Source organism: Ceratotherium simum, chromosome 5 (genome assembly GCF_057802395.1).
Source record: "Ceratotherium simum simum isolate JZ-2026a chromosome 5, ASM5780239v1, whole genome shotgun sequence".
Taxonomy (NCBI): Eukaryota; Metazoa; Chordata; class Mammalia; order Perissodactyla; family Rhinocerotidae; genus Ceratotherium; species Ceratotherium simum.
The window spans coordinates 52,543,895-52,564,776 of NC_141904.1; the positions used below are offsets into that span (position 1 = coordinate 52,543,895).

Below are 20,882 nucleotides of genomic sequence, written 5' to 3' on the forward strand. Positions count from 1 at the left end.
GTGAAATCATGCACTGTTTGTCTTTCTCTTTCTGGCTTATTTCACTTAACATAACACCCTCCAGGTCCATCCATGTTGTTGCAAATGGGACGATTTTGTCTTTTTTTATGGCTGAGTAGTATCCATTGTATATATATACCACATTTTCTTGATCCAGTGGTCAGTCGAGGGACACTTAGGTTGCTTCCACTTCTTGGGTATAGTGAATAATGCTGCAATGAACGTAGGGGTGCATAAGCCTCTTTGGATTGTTGATTTCAGGTTTGTTGGGTAGATACCCAGTAGTGGGATAGCTGGATCATAAGGTATTTGTATTTTTAATTTTTTGAGGAATCTCCATACTGTTTTCCATAGAGGCTGCACCAGTTTGTATTCCTACCAGCAGTGGATTCCCATTTCTCCACAGCCTCTCCAGCAATTGTTGCTTTTTTTCTTGGTGATTATAACCATTCTAATGGGTATAAGGTGATATCTTAGTGTGGTTTTGATTTGCATTTCCCTGATGACTAGTGATGTTGAGCATCTTTTCATGTGCCTATTGGCCATCTGTATATCTTCTTTGGAAAAGCATCTCTTTATTTCCTCTGCCCATTTTTTGATTGGGTTGTTTGTTTTTTTGTTATTCAGTTGTGTGAGTTCTGTATATATTATGGAGATCAATCCCTTGTCAGATATACAGTTTGCCAATATTTTTTCCCAGCTCGTGGGTTCCCTATTCATTTTGATCCTGGTTTCATTTGCCTTGTAGAAGCTCTTTAATCTGATGAAGTCCCACTTGTTTATTTTTTCTTTTGTTTCGCTTGTCTGAGTAGACATGGAATTCAAGAAGATCCCTTTATGGCTGATGGTGAGTAGTGTACTACCTATATTTTCCTCCGGGAGTTTTATAGTTTCAGGTCTCACCTTCAGGTCTTTGATCTATTTTGAGTTAATTTTTGTGTATGGTGAAAGAAGGTGGTCTACTTTCATTCTTTTGCAAGTGGCTGTCCAGTTTTCCCAGCACTATTTATTGATGAGATTTTCCTTTCTCCACTGTATGTCCTTAGCTCCTTTGTCAAAGATTAGCTGCCCATAGATATGGGTTTTATTTCTGGACTTTCAATTCTGTTCTATTGATCTGTGTGTCTGTTTTTGTACCAGTACCATGCTGTTTTAATTACTATCGCTTTGTAGTATGTTTTGAAGTCAGGGATTGTGATGCCTCCAACCTTGTTCTTCTTTTTCAGGATTGCTTTAGCTAAATGGGGTCTTTTGTTGCCCCATATGAATGTTAGTATTCTTTGTTCTATTTCTGTGAAGAATGTCCTTGGGATTCTAATTGAGATTGCATTGAATCTGTAGATTGCTTTAGGTAGTATGGACATTTTAACTATGTTTATTCTTCCAATCCAAGTGCATGGAATATTTTTCCATTTCTTTGTGTCATCGATTTCACTCAATAATGTCTTATAGTTTTCCTTGTATAGGTATTTCACTTCCTTGGTTAAATTTACTCCTAGATATTTTATTCTTTTTGTTGCAATTGTAAATGGGATTGTCTTCTTGAGTTCTCTTTATGTTAGTATGTTGTTGGTATATAGAAATGCAACTGATTTCTGTAAGTTGATTTTGTACCCTGCCGCTTGGCCGTAGTTGTTGATTATTTCTAATAGTTTTCCAATGGATTCTTTAGGGTTTTCTATATATAAGATCATATCATCTGCAAACAGTGAGAGTTTCACTTCTTCGTTGCCTATTTGTATTCCTTTTATTCCTTTTTCTTGCCTAATTGCTCTGGCCAGAACCTCCAGTACTGTGTTGAATAAGAGTGGGCACCCTTGTCTTGTCCCTGTTTCCAGAGGGATGGCTTTCAGTTTTTCCACACTGAGTATGGTGTTGGCTGTGGGTTTGTCATAAATGGCCTTTATTATGTTAAGGTACTTTCCTTCTATACCCATTTTATTGCGAGTTTTTATCATAAATGGATGTTGGTCTCTGCATCTATTGAGATGATCATATGGTTTTATTCCTCGTTTGTATCACATTGATTGATTTGTGGATGTTGAACCATCCCTGTGTACCTGGTATAAATTCCACTCAATCATGGTGTATGATCTTTTTAATGTATTGCTGTATTCGGTTTGCCAATATTTTGTTGAGGATTTTTGCATCTGTGTTCATCAGGGATGTTGGTCTGTAGTTTTCCTTCTTAGTATTGTCTTCGCCTGGCTTTGGTATCAGGGTGATGTTGGCCTTGTAGAATGTGTTGGGAAGTGTTCCATCTTCCTCTACTTTTTGGAATAGTTTGAGAAAGATAGGTATTAAGTCTTCTTTGAATGTTTGGTAAAATTCTCCAGAGAAGCTGTCTGGTCCTGGACTTTTGGATTTTGAATTTTATGAAAGCTTTTTCTGCATCTTTTGAGATAGTGTGTAGTTTATCTCCTTTAATCTGGTAGTTATAGTATCAGAAGTTTTTAGGAGTCTGACCCTGTTGTCTCTTGCTTTTGTTTGATTAGTCTCTGAAGTATTTGTATTTTGGACTGTGAACTCATCTTCAGTAAGGCTTTATCTGTGGGAATCTTATGTAGCCCAGGTTGAGGTATGTCCCAGAGATGTTTTGCGTTTGCTTCTAGGCAACCAGGGTGTATCACTTGCCTGGGACCACTTTAGTTTTGGTTAATTTCTTGGACCATGTAGGTAAATATTAGGTAGGTCAGTATACATTTCAAACTTAAATTGGTTCAAGGGCAGACTCATGGTTACAGACTTCCATTGGATACCTTTTTTCACTCTTCCAACCTAGGTTGACACAAGCTTTTATGTTGTCCTCTGTGTTGTTGGTCAGATTTTTCTAGACCACTCTTTCATGAGAGTATAACTCTTCAAGGCCACAGCTTTATGTAGAAGTCACAGTCCTTTCTTTTGAACTTCTCTGAGCCCAAGGCATTGTCTCTTTTCTCCCCTCCTCTCTCCAAGACTGGCACCCTCCTATTTCCCTAGGACTGCTGTAATGTCAGCTCTCAAGAGTATTCATCTGTGTTTTTAGTTTGCCTTTCATTTTTGGTCCTTGGAAATTTCTGTTACTTTTTTTGTGAAAAGAGCTGTGGGTTTAAAATGGATGCTTATTCTAATTCTATCCATATTTCTAGGTGTTTTGCAGTAGGAGAATTTGCAGGGTCTCCCGTCTGCCAAGGTGCCAGGCAGGAAGTCCTTGTCCAGCTTGTTAGATGTACCTTGTTCATTGTGGCACTATCTTGTTGGTTTCCACTGGATAGTTTCTAGAACTGTTGACCTGGAATCTTCCTCTGGTGCTGGCCTGCCTTTATGACTCTGGTATACCCGATATTCAAGTACTGTTTCTCAGTTAATAATTTCTTTTGCGGATAATAATTTTATAGGCTTTCGCTGCAAAAGTGGAATCAGTGGGGGAGCTATAAAATGGTACACTTAATCTTGGTTTGTGTTAATTCTGAAATTTGAAATGGAGTGTATTTTATAGTTCTTGATCAAGATAACAGCAGCACTAAAGGCATTTGTAAAACTGCATGGGTCTTTTCCATCCTTTTACGTGAGTGACATTTTTTACAATCCCGTCCAAGCTTAAAATATGTAATTATTCTTATAACTTCAATATTTTGTTTGTTGTAAAGAGTAAAATACAGTTTGAATAATACTAATATCAAGTCAAAAATCTAAGTGGAGGCCAGCCTCATATGTCATATCCAAGGTAGTGCAAAAATAACTTAATGATATGAACTTCATTAAGAGCAGGACTATCTTAAAATGGGGACATTTGAATGTGAAGAGGCCTGCCTGTCAGAATTGTTTATTATAGAAGTCAGGGTTTTTTGTCTTTAGTTAATGGAAGAAATGATGAGGAGATTGTGGATATAGCTGTGATGTGTAGTGTTCGGTAGTTTATTGATCAGCATGACTGAGTGGCAGCCTCTAGCCGTGGGTTTATAATGCCCTATAGATGCAACCATTGACTTAGCTGTGCCTTTTGTTTAGCTTCACTGTTATGTAACAGTGAGTTGCACTCCTCATTCTTGTGTGCTGTGGTGAGCAGGTGGGAGGATTAGCTCTTCATCCTGTCATTTTTCTGTCACTCACTCCCGTTTTTTTTTTGGGCATTTTTATTTTGGCTGAGGTGCTGGGGCAATGTCCACCTGAGAACAGGTCACAAGAATGTTTAATAACTACTCGTTGACTGAATGACCGGAAGATTGGAACTTCATTAACTTGCTTGCCCAAATGCAGGCCTGGAGTCTGTCCTTGAGATTTGGCGGTTGTCTCTAGGTGTTCCACTTTTATTCTTCACTCTCAGTCAACTAGATTGTCTTGGATTGTGGTTGCCAACTGCTGTAAGTTGGCATAGTGAGTGCTGATGAAGCAGAGGTTTGGGGTTTAATTCTAGGGTACAGCTTCACCATGGTTAGAGAGAAACCATGCAGCCCCAGACTGTACCCTTAACTGCACTAGGGTGAATGAGTATCCTTGGGCACCAGGGGACCAAGTAAGAGAGGGTGGATGTGTTTAGGGCAGATGTTTAGTGTAATTAGGGGAGAAAATGCATTGTAAATTTCCTTATGTTGTTTTTCATTTTTGTATTAGGGATATCATTTTAAATTATGATTAGATTTGATTTGGAATTTGGTATTTATTCAAATGTTACAGACTTCTTTGGTGTCCCAAAATGACATTTTTGTTGATTCTTTCTGTTTTGGAGTCAGATAGTCCTATGGCTTCTTGCTCTACCTCTGGGTTCTCTTCTTTGAGGCATATATTTGTGTCCACCCCCACAGTGCCTGGCACAGTGTCTTTATCATAGAAAGTACCTAGGCTTTGGACTGAATAAATTACTAGCCTTTCTGCCTTTCCCTTTGACTATTCTTTCTCCAAAATAATTATCTGCCACTTTTTTCTTTAAAATATTTCCTTAAGCTTTTAGTTCATCTCAGCCTTTGCCCTTCGTCCCCTCTACCATAACAATATCTCCTGGCTATAAGGTCCCTGTGTGAATTATTTTGGTCTCTGTACCTCCCATTTGGTATAATGAAGTTTGGCCTTGTCTCCATGGTATAGCATCTTTATCTGAAGAGTGGCGGGAGGTACATACAGCTGGGTGTGTGCATGTACACAGGCCCTGTTCCAGTCTTTGACAGATGGCCCTTCTTCCCAAGGGTTAACATCCATTATTTTCTGTTTACAGAAGTGAGGCTTTCCTGCAGGTCCTCTTCTTACTTGCAAAATCTATAGCCTGAGTTTTGTCCAGACTCCATATGCTTTTCCCCAGAGAAGCTATAGGAGTATTAGTTTGAAAGAAGAAAGCTTTTTTCTACTTCACTATATTGGCTTAGGTCAGGTGCACACTTTCTTTTCCACTTATCTTTGCTAATATTCAGATGTCACTGTTTTCTTCAGTATTTATGTCCGGTGTTAGTAAAGAGAGACTTATGGGGCAAGTTTATTTAAGTAACTCTGATTGGTTCAGTGGTATGAATCTTAAGCTATTTACTTCTACAATGCTGAAATGTGTGTGTGTGTGTGTGTGTGTGTGTGTGTGTGTGTGTGTGTGTAAGAGCCTAAGAACTGGGCACAGGTTGAATAGCCTTGGCCATAAAGTAACAGTGAAACATGTAATCTAGATAGATTACGTTAGTCTTCTTAGAAGACTGTTCAGAACTGGGCCACATCTACACAAAAAAGGGAGGGCAAGCTGGTGAGTCCAATAGCACTACCTGCCTGTGGTGTGCTATTTGTTTATGACATTGATCAGACCTAGAGCTTTCCAGAGGGAACCCAAGTGATACTTGCCTCAGAAATGGTTCCAGTTCCTGCTGGGCTCAGGGGAAGAGGGAGAGAGTCCTACTCACTAGAAAGAGAAGTCCTGTCTGTTTATAGGGATGCTGGGAGGCTTAATTAGCCTTTTTAACCCTAAGTTATTGTGTCTTAAAGGAAAGAAAGTTTGTAACTAATTTGTTACTAATTAACTATAGAGAATTGTCAGCTAGGTAATGTTTCAAATCCGTACTTTGAAGTAAGATATTTTTGTTTTCAAGTGTTTAAATTTTTGGAGAACTAGGAACAGATGATTTTATTCTTTCTTGTTACCTGTCTTTTAGAAGGTTATTTATTTATTTTTACCACTAAATACTTCACTGTGTATTTCTTAAGGACATTTTCTTACATAACCACTGAACAATTCTCAAAATCAGGAAATATAATATTGATACAATACTTTTATCTAATCCATAGTCCATATTCAGTTGCATTAACTGTTGTCCTCACTATTGGCTTTTTTTTTTTTTTTTTTTTTTTTTTTTTTAAGATTTTATTTATTCAGTTTTTTTTCCCCCCAAAGCCCCAGTAGATAGTTGTATGTCATAGGTTCACATCCTTCTAGTTGCTGTATCACTATTGGCTTTTATAGCTGTTTGCTTCCTCAGGTCTACAATCTAATCCAGGATCCCACATTGCATTTAGTCTTCTCTAATCTGAAACAGTTCTTAGAGAATTATTTTACATCTATCATGGGGGTGTACACAGTCCCAGAATTCTTATCTTCTAATTCTCGTTCTGATCCTGACTTCCTCATGGCATTCTAGAGAAAGGTGCTGCCACCTTGAGAGGAAAGGGATTGTGTTTGAATGGAACTCATTTGTGTAATTCAGTTCTTCCACATTTTAGCAGCTACTAATAGATTTGGTGGTCTAAGGGGATTTGTTAGCCAAGGGAGGGGAGGCGTCTAACAGTCAGGTGATGGTTAGACTCTATACGTATTTTGAACTGGTTAGATCACTAATGATCCTCACTGTTTCTGCTAGTTTTCTCATAATTCTCATAATCAGTTTTTATTATCCATATTTTACTGGAAATACAGAAAATAGTGCATCTGAAACAGAATTGGTTGATCTGTGGTTCTTTTCTTCCTTTGTGGTTTGAGGGGTTGAACCACTATGGATTTCCATTTACAAATCCCTGTACCATTTAATTACTAATTTAAGTCAACTGGAAATGTAACATTTAGTAGTTTAAAGGTTCAGGTTACCTGTTGCATTGAAGTAAATGCCACAATTTGTTTTTGCACATGGAAAGTCAAGAAATAATGGATCTTTAAACTTTCTGTTGCACTTTGCAGATGTAAACTTTTTGCCGTGATTTGTCACTTACATCTTTGTGGCACTGGGGTGTTTTCCAGCACCAAAAACCAATTCTCTGATTCTCTAGATACCAACTGGGTGTTCAACAATTCAGTTCTGACACTGCCTAGAGTTAGCACAAACCCTATAGGTTAAGGATTCAGTCCCACAAGACTGCCTCTACTTCAGATGCCAGTTGCAAGTCCTTGACTACGCATGCTTCTGCCTGACTGACCATAAATCAGGAGTTCCCATGACCCCCTCCTTAGATTCAATAATTTGCAAGAAAGATTCATAGAACTCAGGAATGCATTTTATTTATGTTTACCAGTTTATTTTTATTTTATTTTTATTATTTATTTGTTTATTTGCAGAGGAAGAGTCGCCCTGAGCTAACATCTGTTGCCAATCTTCCTCTTTTTTTTTTTTTTTTTGTGAGGAAGATCAGCCCTAAGCTAACATCCATGCCAATCCTCCTCTTTTTGCTGAGGAAGACTGTCCCTGGGCTAACATCTGTGCCCATCTTCCTCCACTTTATATGGGATGCCACCACAGCATGGCCTGACAAGCGGTGCCTTGGTGCATGCCCACAATCAGAACCCTGGGCCGCCAGCAGCGGAGCGCGCACACTTAACCGCTATGCCAGGGGGCTGGCCCCCAATCTTCCTCTTTTTTTGTTTGAGGAAGATTAGCCTTGAGCTAACATCTGTGCCAGTCTTCCTCTATTTTGTAAGTGGGTTGCCGCCACAGCATGGCTGATGAGTGGTATAGGTCCACACCCAGGATCTGAACCCTAGAATCCAGGCTGCCCAAGTGGAGCATGCCGAACTTAACCACTACACCACAGGGCCAGCTCCCTACCAGTTTGTTTTAAAGGATTCAACTCAGAAACAGCCAAATGGAAGAGATGCATAGTGCAAGGAATGGGGGTGGGGATGGTGTGGAGCTTCAATGCCCTTTTCAAGTGTGTCACTCTCCCAGAACCTTGATGTGTTCTCTGACACAAAAACTCTCTGAACCTCAATGTTTAAGAGTTTTTATAGAACTTAATCTCCAGCTCCCTGCTCCCATCTTAGAGGTTGGTGGATAGGGCTGAAAGTTCCAACCTTCTAGTCACTTGGTCTTTCTGGTAACCACTCACATCCTAGGCTATCTAGGGGCCCCACCCTAAGTCACTTCATTAGCATAAATTCAGGTGTGGTCAAAAGAGTCTTGATATGAATAACAAAAGACACTCCTATTACTCAGAAAATTCCAAGAGTTTTGGGAGCTTTGTGCCAGGAACCAGGGGCAAAGACCAAATATATTTTTGTATTGTACCACAGGCATCATAAGGAGTCTGCACCTGACTAGCATTACCATTCATTTTAGAACTGTGAGAAGTGGATCCAGGAGAGTTTATCTCTGTCTTTTTTTTTTTTTTAAAGATTTTATTTATTTTATTTTTTCCCCCCAAAGCCCCAGTAGATAGCCGTATGTCATAGCTGCACATCCTTCTAGTTGCTGTATGTGGGACCCGGCCTCAGGATGGAGGGAGAGGTGGTGCCTCGATGCGCACCCGGGATCCGAACCCGGGCCACCAGCATTGCAGCGCGCACACTTAACCACCAAGCCACAGGGCCGGCCCTATCTCTGTCTTTAAAGAGCTAGGTGCACAGCGTGCCCAAGTCACAGGCAAAGCCAACGTGAAAACCTTGAATAACCATGTAAATACAATTATATTTTCCCTCTAGAATATTTTGAAAATATAAGAGTGTATATCACAAAATAGTAGTCATCCATTAAAACTTTTGTTTATAGTAGATATTATAGGAATTTAGGGAATTTAGGAAAAACCACAGTATACAACCGTATACCATGTAAATATAGCTGTTTTAAAAGAAATGATAATTGAAAATCTAAAGTTGTCAGCATCAACTCGGAAAATTAGTGGTTATTATTTGTATTATAGAAGGATTCATGTTCAGTCCCCGCTATAGTCTTATTTTTAAAAGCTTTGATTTGTTGAAATCCTACTTGTACAGAGCTTTTCAGGATTGTCTCCAGTGGGTAGGTTGACTAGATACAGAGAAGTCTTTACCAAAGTTCATGCTGAATGTTTGTAGGATGGTGAAGGCAAACCATCCCTTCTGTGCACAGCTTGTATTTGTCTGTGTTTGAAGGCACCCAGACTGAGCTCCATGGCTTTGTGATAGAACTCTTAGGAGAGAGAAGAGCCTCAGAAGCCTGGGGCTTTGGGAAGAGAATGGTGAGGGGGAGTGGAGGTGATGGTGGTGGGGGAGTCTGAGGGATAGGACACCATGATTTGGCTTCTCTCCAAGCTTCTTCAGTCTCATCATCTTAGATAAATCTGACCTACTTTTAGGCTGATCTGGACTCAGGGCTGGCTTAAGCTCCAGGAAGCCTAGGGAAAGTGGGCCATCCATGCCCCTGCCATGTGGGCCCTTGTCTCTGTAATTCCCATTTTAAGAAGTTAGAACTGTGTGGAAAGAGATAGAGGGCTCACAAGTTGAATGGTAACATATTTAGCCAGAATTGCTTTTACTCTTGCCTCATGCCCTGTATTCAGAGATCTGGGGACCTTACTTTCTTTTTTTATCACCCTCAGATTACACCGTTCTGGTGTTTTAACATACGTGGTATGGGTGTGTGTGTGTGTGTGTGAGTGTGTGAGAGAGAGAGAGAATTTTTCAGAGCCCAAGTTTCTCTGGGGAGCAGTGGCTGTATTACACAGGCTTCTCATAGCCAAAGCTGTCATCCCTGTTTTAGCTCATATCTTCCCGACTCAATTGTTCCTTCTCTCTCTCTCTCCCTCTCCCCACACCTCTTTCTTTCTTCCTCTCTGCCTCTCCCTTTCCCTCCCAACATCCCCCCCTCTTTTTTTTTTTTTTTTCCAGCTGACTCCATGGAGAATGAAATGAGTCTTTGATTTGCTCCCCTCAGCAGTGGCCTTCTAGAGCTTTACTCCTACTTATTCAAAATGCCTGGGACTGACCCTGCAGGGATGTACTGCTCAGTGACCTCTTGGATGAAGGGCCTAAGGCTGGGGAACTTGAGAGGGGAACACAAGGAGCCTCAGCCCTTGGCCATTTCAAAGGGGATGTGAATAGCAGAGATTCAGTGGTAAAAGTAAAACTTTGACTTTGCAAATATAGTATTAACTTCAGTCATTGAGAAAGTTTGCCCTTGATGGTTAATTACATTTATAAAGTAACCTGTGTATATCATGTATATATCAGATTAATCTTGTAATTTTGTATTCGAATGCAGTATAGAACTGTTCAAATATTTTATGATGTTCCTGTAATGTGGTCCTCTGTTTGTTACATTTTAAAAATGCCAATTTTTCTTTCTTTGTGATAGTTGAAAATTTGGGGGAAGAGACCTTAGATCTTAGAGTCTTGTTGTCTTAGAATAGTGGTTCTCAAACTTTTTGGTCTTAGAATCCTTTTATACTCCTAAAAATTATTGAAGGCCCCAAAGGGCTTTTGTTTATATGGGTTATATTGGTCAATATTTGCTGTTTTGGAAATTAAAACAGAGAAATAAAAATATTCATTTAAAAATAATTTAACTCATATGATAACATAATTTTTTAATGAAAAATAACTATATTTTCCAAAACAAAAAAACTAGAAGAGTAGAATTGTTTTACACATTTGAAAATTTGAAAATGTCTGGCTGAGTAGAGACAGCTAGATTCTCAGATCTGCTTCTGCATTTAGTCTGTTGTGACATTGTTTTGTTGTTGACTTATTATATTGTTGAAGCGCATGAAGAATGTAGTTGGAAAAGGGAGGACTGTTTTTTTTGAACAGTTTTATTTATTTATTTTTTATTTTTTTGTGAGGAAGATCAGCCCTGAGCTAACATCCATGCTAATCCTCCTCTTTTTGCTGAGGAAGACCGGCTCTGAGCTAACATCTATTGCCAATCCTCCACCTTTTTTTTTTTTTCCCCCCAAAGCCCCAGTGGATAGTTGTATGTCATAGTTGCACATTGTTCTAGTTGCTGTATGTGGGACGCGGCCGCAGCATGGCCGGAGAAGCGGTGCTCCGTGCGCCCAGGATCTGAACCCCGGGCTGCCAGTAGCCAGTGGCGGAGCGCGCGCGCTTAACCATGCGGGCACTTAACCACTAAGCCACGGGGCCAGCCCAGGAGAACTGTTTTAATAGCCTTTTCAGATAATTGTGGGTATTGTTTGAACTATGCCAAAACTCTGACAAGTGGTAGTTTTTTCAAGATTAATTGTAATACTGAATTTGAAACCATATCAAGGAACTTTTTGTATTGTTACATTAAAATCCATCAGCTTTCTTGCACTTTGAATGGCTCTTTAACCCATGCATGTTTTTGACTTTGTGGCCCCCTTGAAAGGATCTTGAGGACCCCTAGGGGTCCCTGGACCACCCTTTGAGAACTGCTGTCTGCTGTCAGAGACTCTGGAAGGGATCTTGAAGATGACCTCAGGGCCATCTCTCTCCTGGGCTGGAATAAGACGGATAAGGGAAGCTAAGGGAGAACTGATTTGCCTAAGGTCATGCAGCTGTTTTCCCATAGAGCTGTGGCTAGAGTTGAGGTTTCTTGACTGATTCTGTAAACAAGCCTCCATTGCCTCTCCTGTGCTTGGTGCTGAGTCACTGGGCTTGGCCCCACTGCATTGCCTTTTGGAGAGAGTTGTCTCCTGTGGCCCTGCTCCTTGCAGTCCTTAATGTGTTTGTTAACCTTTCCTTCCTTATTTTGTCCTAAGTTCCAAATTGTCGAAAGTCTCATTAGATTTCCAAATAAAATATTTTGAGCTGTCAGTTTAGCTCTATAGTGCTTTGTATGTTTTATATGTGATTCTAAGTAACTAACAGGTAATCAAAAGGCATTTGGGCTACAAGGAAGTTTGAAGTCAACACTGGGTCTTTGTCTTGCATAGGAGAGGTGTTTTGAAATAACTTTAGAGATCCACAGTGGATCTCTCAGCAAACTGGAAGAATCTTGTGGGTACCCAATGAGTACTATATGTGGACTGAACTCTTTTTTTTTTGGTGAGGAAGGTCAGCCCTGAGCTAACATCTGTGCTAATCCTCCTCTTGTTGCTGAGGAAGACCCGCTCTGAGCTAACATCTATTGCCAATCCTCCTCCTTTTTTTCCCCCAAAGCCCCAGTAGATAGTTGTATGTCGTAGTTGCACATCCTTCTAGTTGCTGTATGTGGGACGCGGCCTCAGCATGGCCGGAGAAGCGGTGCGTCAGTGCGCGCCCGGGATCTGAACCCCGGGCGGCCACCAGCGGAGTGCGCGCACTCAACCGCCAAGCCACAGGGCCGGCCCAGGACTGAACTCTTTTTAATCTTTGAATTGTATAAATTCTTTGACTAATGGATTTCTTCGAAGGAGTGTTGCCTAAAGTTTGAGTTGAATGTTTTCATGCTCTTAAAAGACTTTTTTTCCCCTTGTAAATTAGTGTAAATGCATGGTTTTGTTTATATTCTTAATGCACAAAAAAATGTGAGTAGCACTTGCTGTGGAATTGCTTTGAGATTATTTGAGGACATATACTACTACTCAAGGTCACCAAAATTAATGAGGACACAGCAGTTTGGAATGGATTGTTTTTTATTAAGGTTAGGATCAGGGTGCTGCTGAGGACCGCAAAGACATCTCTGAATTTGCTTGGGCTGCCCCGCAGTAGTGAGACAGTGTGGATGTCCACAGTTTTATGATTTCAGTGCAAACTCTCCAAGCATGGTCTGCTTTGTAAACAAAGGCTTTGATAGTGTGTATGTATGTCTTTGTGTGTTTTTTCCTCCTGTGTATTCTTCGTCCCAATGGTGTGTCTAAGGCCTGTGCCCACATGATTAATTCTGCTGATTCTTGGCCAGGCACAACTCTATAAACTGGTGGTGTTGTCTTTGAACCTAGCAGGGCAGAGGAACCTTTTCCTTCACTCTCAAGATTGCTGTGAGGAGCTAGACTGGGATTGGCTGTGAGTTTCTTCATAATTACAGCCTCCTTTTAGCAAACCCAATATATTAAACTGTAGACATTAATACATTACTTAGGGATTGAATATTTGCTTTTCAGAGTGGTTCTCTTTAGAGTTCCTTTAAATAGCTAGTTCTCCAGTTTCATTAATACAGAATTTGACTCCCAGAATTTGCTTCATTAAGGCACAGCACACCCATAATCACTCTTCTAGTTTCTCTGTGTATTAGAGGCAGAGCTCCTCTTCACTGAAGATTGAAGCAGTATTTCACATGGGATGAGGAGCACTTTGGGGGGATACATTTTTTCCTTATCAACTTTTTTCCCCATGTCTGTCTAACAGTTCTACTAAGAGCTAATTTCTTTTTTTTTTTTTTTAAATGCAGCTCTTTATCTTTATTTTTTTTTAAAGATTTTATTTATTTATTTTTTCCCCCCAAAGCCCCAGTAGATAGTTGTATGTCATAGCTGCACATCCTTCTAGTTGCTGTATGTGGGACGCGGCCTCAGCATGGCGGGAGAAGCGGCGCGTCAATGCGCGCCTGGGATCCGAACCCGGGCCGCCAGTAGCGGAACGCGAGCACTTAACCGCTAAGCCAAGGGGCCGGCCCAAGAGCTAATTTCTTAAATCAGGGTTGCCTTCCTGTGTTCTGGAAGGCAGTGCCCACATGGAAGTGTCTGTGTGTATGGGTGGAGCCCCTTAGAGACAGAATGTAATTGACTGTGTTGCTGCCCCTAAGATCAACTTTTCCCCTTTTTGGTTTTTTGAAGGAGATCAGTAACAGCAAAACCTGCCCCTTATTTAGTTGGTATGATTCTAAAGAGCTGAGAACAGAATTCATTGTGTCATCTCTGTAAAGAAATTTAGTGGCTCGTGGAAGGGAGGGAAAGAGAAAACCGAAATTTGGTGGGACTTAAGAAATCTATCACTTTCCAGTTTCTTCTCTGTTATGGGCGTCTGATGGCCTGGATACTGTTTTAAAGTGTCCTCTGTTTTTAAAACCTTCTGAGTAGGCAGCTGGATCAATGTCTCTTATATTCTAATAGTATGTATGGTTGTTGGATGTTTAATTGATGTTTGCTTCTATCTGTCAGGAGCTTGGGGCTGATGTTTTGAAGATGTTTGTTAACTGAGTGTTTATAGGAGGCTTTTCCTTGTTACTGCTTACCTCTAAGTAATTGTCATTCTTCCACCACCACACAATTTCTTCTCTAAAATGGTAGGCATTCAGATTACCTAAAGGTACTTGCTAATTAAAAATTGTTCTCTAAAAGCCACTCTATAATCAACCAAGCACACTCTAAGCAAAAACTTATCTCAAGCAGTCTAGGATGAAATAGGGGTTATGCTGATTATGAACATTGACTTCCAAACACAGAGGAGTTGATGATGAATTATCATCATACTAGTGTTCAGAAATAGATTTCACCGCGAATGTTCAGAAATAAATTTCACTTCCAAAGCTGCTGATATCTAATTGATTTACTACTTCCTTTCTAAAACCTGATGAACTAAAGACAGGATAGTCATCACCTCAGAGATTTGGAATCTGCTTTGTCACTCAGTGAATGGGAGCTCAGCATCAGTTATATTAATTTGTATTTGTAGATCACCTTTCTTCCCTGTGCCTTAGTGCCCTTTGTAGATGTTTTTGGAAGTGTGTTATTAATGCAAAAATTTAAATTTATTACTAAATCATTTCACAACTGTTCTTTGTTTTAGTTGTCTTGAGAGGCTAAGTGTGTGACCCATCGGGACACACACACTCATAATTCCTGTGGTTTTTAACTGAGCAGTCTTTTTTTGTGTGTGAGGAAGATTAGCCCTGAGCTAACATCTGTTGCCAATCCTCCTCTTTTTGCTGAGGAAGATTGGCCCTGGGCTAACATCCATGCTCATCGTCCTCTACTTTATATGGGACCCCACCACAGCATGGCTTGGCAAGTGGTGCATTGGTGCGTGCCTGGGATCCGAACCTGCGAACCCCGGGCTGCTGAAATGGAGCGCGTACCCTTAACTGCTAAACCACCAGGCCGGCCCCTAACTGAGCAGTCTTAAACTTAAGTTCTAGTTTTCCAAAACTCCAGAGGATCTAGTTTCCTTCATTTTGTTTCTTTTTCTGTTCAGGAGAACATAGAAGTTCTGTTTCAAATTGTGTCTAGACCTTAATAAGAAATTTCAGTTCTGGAATAGTTTTTGTGTTGAATAATTAGAGACTTGTGTTTCAGTTTTTATTTTGGGAGATGTGAGGAAATTTAAGATGACTGATTGTTAATGTGGTTGTCTATGGCAGTTTGTCTTATAAAAGTTTATTTATCTTGTGCCCTCTCCCCCACATTGTATGATGAAAAATTTGAAATATACAGAAAAATTGAAAGAATTGGTCAGTGAATCTTCGTGTTAACCTTTTGCTATATTTGCTGTATCATAGAGCAATCCATCTAGCTTTTTTTTATTGAGGTATAATTGATATATAACATTTTATTTTTTTCAGATGAACAACATAATGATTCGATATTTGTATATATTGTGAAATGATCATCCCAGTAAGCCTAGTTAACATTTGTCACCATAGATAGTTAACAGAATATTTTTTCTTGTGATGAGAACTTGTAAGATTTACTCTTAGCAACTTCAAATATGCAATATAGTATTATTAACTGTAGTCACCATGCTGTATATTACATCTTTATGACTTATTTATTTTATAACTGGAAGCTGAAGGATTCCCTTCACCCATTTTGCCCACTCTCCCACCCTTCGCGTCTAGCAACCACCAGTTTGTTCTCTGTATCTTTGAGCTTGTTTTTTTTTTTTTAGATTCCACATATAAATGAGATCATACGGTATTTGTCTTTCTCTGTCTTATTTCACTTAGCACAGTGCCCTCAAGGTCCATCCATGTTGTTGCAAATGGCAAGATTTCATTCTTTTTTATGGCTGAATAATATTCCGTTGTGTATCTATATACTATATTTTCTTTATCCATTCATCCGTTGATGGACACTTAGGTTGTTTCCATATCTTGGCTATTGTAAATAATACTGCAGTGAACATGGGGGTGCATATATCTTTTCAAGTTAGTGTTTTTATTTTCTTCAGATACATACCCAGATGTGTAATTGCTGGATCCTATAGTAGTTCTATTTTTAATCTTTTGAGGAGCTTTCATACTGTTTTCCATAATGGATGCACCAATTTACATTCCCACTACAGTGTACAAGAGTTCTCTTTTCTCCACATCCTTGCCAGCACATGTTATTTCTTATCTTTTTGATAATAGCCATTCTAACAGGTGTGAGGTGATATCTCATTGTGATTTTACTTCCCACTTCTTTGATGATTAGTACTGTTGAGCATCTTTACCTGTTGGCCATCTGTGTGTCTTCTTTAGAAAAATGTCTATTCAGGTCCTCTGCCCATTTTTCAATCGGATTTTTTTTGCTATTAAGTTGTATGAGTTCTTTATATATTTTGGATATTAACCCCTTATTAGATATATGATTTGCAAATATTTTCTCCCATTCAGTAGGTTGCCTTTTCATTTTGTTTATGGTTTCCTTTAGTGCAGAAGCTTTTTAGTTTGATGTAGTCCCACTAGTTTATCTTTGCTTTTGGTGTCAAATCCAAAATATCATCATCAAGACCTATGTCAAGGAGCCTACTGCCTGGGTTTTCTCCTAGGAGTTTTATGGTTTCAAGTCTTACATTTAAGTCTTTAATTCATTTTGAATTAAAAGGATGAAACCAGACCACTATCTTACACCATACACAAAAATTAATTATATTAATACTGTTTTGATTACTATAGCTGTCTACAGATATCTGTGTGGCTCCCTTCTCCTTCTGGTCTCTGCTCAGTGGGAACTTCTCTGACATCCCCCTACCCCCCATATAAAATAGCAGCTCCTTTTGGGACACACCAGCCTCCTAGCACTCCCCAACATTATTTTTCTGCTTCCTATTTTGTCCCCAAAGCCTAGTCTAGTGCCTGTGATTATATATCCATATATGTGTATATGTATAGATGTATATCTCTGTATCTTTATATAGATATAGAAAGTTGGTGTTCAGGAAATAGTCGATGCATAAAGTCAATGCATACATGAACAAATGCAAATTCTGAAGTGTATAATGTGTTCATTCGTTTGGTCACTTTAAGATATTTTCTGTGCAAGCAGCTAAGAGAAGCTTGAGCTGGGCAGAGAGTCACCAAAACATATCTCAGGGCCAGTGCACTTGTGGGGAATGTTGAGGTTTGGGTATGGTTAGCTTGCCTTGCTTAGAAAAGCTTCAAGGAATTCATCCTTGGCAATTTTCTCTTTGAAAGATTCATGCTCCCAAGTGAAGCCCTTGGTGATTCTGATTCCTCTTGTCCTCCTTCTAGGATCCCTGCAGTGGACCATGAGTCGGTAATGCCCACTGAGGACCTCTGGGAGCCATGTCAGACGAATCCGCCTCAGGGAGCGATCCAGACCTGGACCCGGACGTGGAGCTGGAGGATGTGGAAGAGGAGGAGGAGGAGGAGGAGGTGGCAGTGGAGGAGCATGGCAGGGATGACGAGGAAGACCTGCTGGATGGTGAGTGACTCTAGTGAGTGGCAGAGGTTGCCTCATCTTTTCTTCTAATGGAATTCTTCCTGACAGAGCGTGGTGTTCCAGTTGGATTTCTTAGATCATCCATCATGAGAAGGCAGTGATTGGGAACTCAGCAACAATCAATTCATATGCTTCTTCTCAGGAAATGGATTGTCCTCTATATAAGCCTCACCTTAGAGCTGGAAGGACCTTTAGCATTTAGCTCATCTTTGACAGACGTGCAGACTGAGATCCAAGGATTTGAGAGCGGAGCATACTTGCCCAAGTCATGGAGGAATCAGTGGCAGAGTCACTGTGGTGAGACTTTGGGGTCTGGGGGTCATGAACCCCTCAGGTGACCACAAGTAGGCATAGGGGTAATTATGAGTGGTCTGTGAGTTTCCTGAAGTTACACTCATAATTCTGCTTGTATGGACATGAGGAAATTGTCTGGGGAGAGATTCTCAGGTAGCTTTACAACTCCAGAAAGCTTATTTCATCTCCTGTAGTGCTGTTCTGCCTCCCAGCCACTTCCACTGACTATAAATTGCTCTTACTGGGAGAGCTGCACCTCCATAGCTGGTAGACCCCCTTTGGACTCCTATTTGGTTTGCTTGGCTCATGCCTTCCTTTGCTCCCAACTTGTTGAAGTGGCATTGGACTTTTTCTTTTCATCTTCAGTCTAATGTTAGATCATCTGGCCAGCCACAGGGCTTGTTGGTTAACTCCACCCTTTCATGGTGTAGGATTTAGTTGTTTGTAAGCTTTCTATTGACTGAGGAATAAAGTTTTTGTCTGTTTATAACAGACCACCCTCGTGGAATTTAACATTGCATTAGATCATCGTTGCTTAGATCTGAAGGAGCATAGGAAATTGTGCTCCTGCCATTCTCCAGATTCTGGGAGAATGAACATTGATCCTCTTTCTTTGCTGATGTTACTATCTTCAGTTCTCATTCATCCTAATAGCTGCCATATGGTTCAGGGATCAATTTTCTCTCATTTATACTGTCTAGAAGTCTCTGCCCCATTTCCATTTCACCTCTGGCAGGGAAATTACCGTTTCACTTCTTTTTTTTCCTAAGAGCATCATTTCCTGTCTACTGCTAGCTTATTCGTTGGAGTCTTTCCCCTGGCTGGTTATGTAGTTCCTTTCTATAAAGTAGAATGAGTAGAAATAATGAAAGAGAGTGATGTGAGGGTGCACCCTCAGACTGTTTTGCTTGGCTCTCATGGTTCCTCAGATGACATTAGAGTCCCCAGGTATCTGCATCATTTTTTGCTTTTTATCATTTGGGTTCTCAGAATTATATTTTCAGACACCCCTAGCACTCTTGTGAGGTTTAGATTGCATTTTAGATGCTGCTGGTGAGTATAATGGATATATATACATGGTCTTCCCTCTGGTCATCCCACTGTACCAATGGGCGGAGCAGCCAGCTTTCTAAAATTAGGAATTTGTTGTTGTTAGTGCCCTTGAGTCAATTCTGCCTCCTAGCAACCCTGTGTACAGCAGAGTGGAACCCTGCCTGGTCTTTTTGTGCCATCCTCTCACCTTCCGGTGCTATATCAGGCAGTGCTCCACTGTTATTCATAGGGTTTTCATGGTCAATTTTTTTGGAAGTTGGTGGCCAGGTCCTTCTTCCTAGTCTTAGTCTGGAAGCTCTGCTGACACCTGTCCACCATGGGTGACCCTGCTGATATTTGAAATACCCGTAGCATAGCTTTCAGAGCAACACACAGCTGCCACAATACGACAACTGACAGATGGTGGTGTGGTTCTCTGACCAGGAAAAGAACCCAGGCCACTGGCAGTGAGAACACCAAATCTTAACCACTAGACCACCAGCACTGGCTAAAATAATAGCTATGAATAATCTAGTCTTAGATGGTATAGTGTGATGTAGTCCTTTGGTTTTCTTAGAACAGTGATTCTCAACCTGGGGTGATTTTGCCTCTTGGGGGACAGTTTACATCTGAAGACATTTTTGGTTGTCAGGACTCCTGGGGGGTGAGGTAGGAATGCTACTGGCATCTTGTGGGTAGAGACCAGGGTTGCTGCTAAACATCCTGCATTGCATAGGACAACTCCCTCCTACACACAGTTATCTGGCCCCAAATGTCAATAGTGCTGAGGTTGAGAAACACTTTCAAAAGGGAAACTGTTACTTCAGCCCTTTTATGTGAAGTTTTATCTCTATTGAATAACAATAGCTCACTTTTGTAGTGCTTCCTTGTAGTTTACACAAACATCTGAACAATCATAGTAACCTTTTCAAAGAACCGTCTTTTGACTCTGGTAATTCCCCTCTATTGTGTTGGTTTTCTTTGTAATTTCTACTTTATAATATTCTTCCTTCTACTTTTGGGTTTATTTTGCATTACTTTCCAACTTCTTAAGAGCATACTTAGCTCATTTCAGCCTTTTTTCCCCCCTAATAAAAGCATTTAAAGCTATAAATTTCCTTCTATTTACTGCTTTAGCTCCATCCCCTCACAAGCATTTTGACACACTTTATCTTACTTGATTATCTTGATAATCCTATGTTTTAGGTAGGGCAGATACATTTTACAGATGAGGGAACTGAGGCCCAGAAAGGCAAATGGCTTATTCAGTGTAACTTAGCAAGAAAGTAGCAAAGCTGGGTCTTTGGTTTTTAAGGTGGTGCTCCTATTAGAAACCTATGCTGCTTCTGAGACCATAGATTCATGTAATTCCCTTGCCTGTGATGTGTTTGCTTTCTTTCTTAGTTTGCGCTTTGAGGGAAGAAGTTGGTTGGTGATATTGTTGACCAGAGGTGAGAGGACAATTAGAAGAAATAGCACAAATAAAGGCAAAGTAGAAGGGAAAGTATGTCATGTGCTAGAGAATGATGAGCTATCCTATTTGGTATAGAACTGGGCACAATAGGGGGATGACCACAGTGAGACTAGAGTGATGGCCTGTGGTCAGATCATGGAGGAGTTTAGAATTTGTTTTATAGTCAGCATGGAATTGATGGAAATTTTTACTGAGGAGCATTCATTAGGCTTTTGCTTTTAGAAATGTTATTCTAGCAGTGTACAGAAGAGATGGCTTGTAGATAGGGAAGATCAGTTAGTTCTGTGGTAGAACTTTATGGGAAGGGTTAATGAGGATTTGAACTGTTTGGGTCAGTTGACCTGTACAGAAGGAGTAAATGGTCAGATTTGTTGCAGTGGAGTTTATA

At 40.2% G+C, this 20,882-nt stretch overlaps 1 protein-coding gene across 5 annotated transcripts in view; it reads left to right on the plus strand.

The window, feature by feature from the left end:
• RAD54L2 (RAD54 like 2) overlaps positions 1–20,882 on the plus strand; it is a 116,304-nt gene that overhangs the window by 23,022 nt on the left and 72,400 nt on the right. For all 5 annotated transcript variants that reach the window (XM_087431109.1, XM_087431105.1, XM_087431108.1 and 2 more), the window contains one exon: positions 17,484–17,676. In XM_087431109.1, coding sequence (XP_087287235.1) covers positions 17,538–17,676 — 139 coding nt within the window. In that variant the 5' untranslated portion in view covers positions 17,484–17,537. The remainder of the gene's footprint in view (positions 1–17,483; positions 17,677–20,882) is intronic.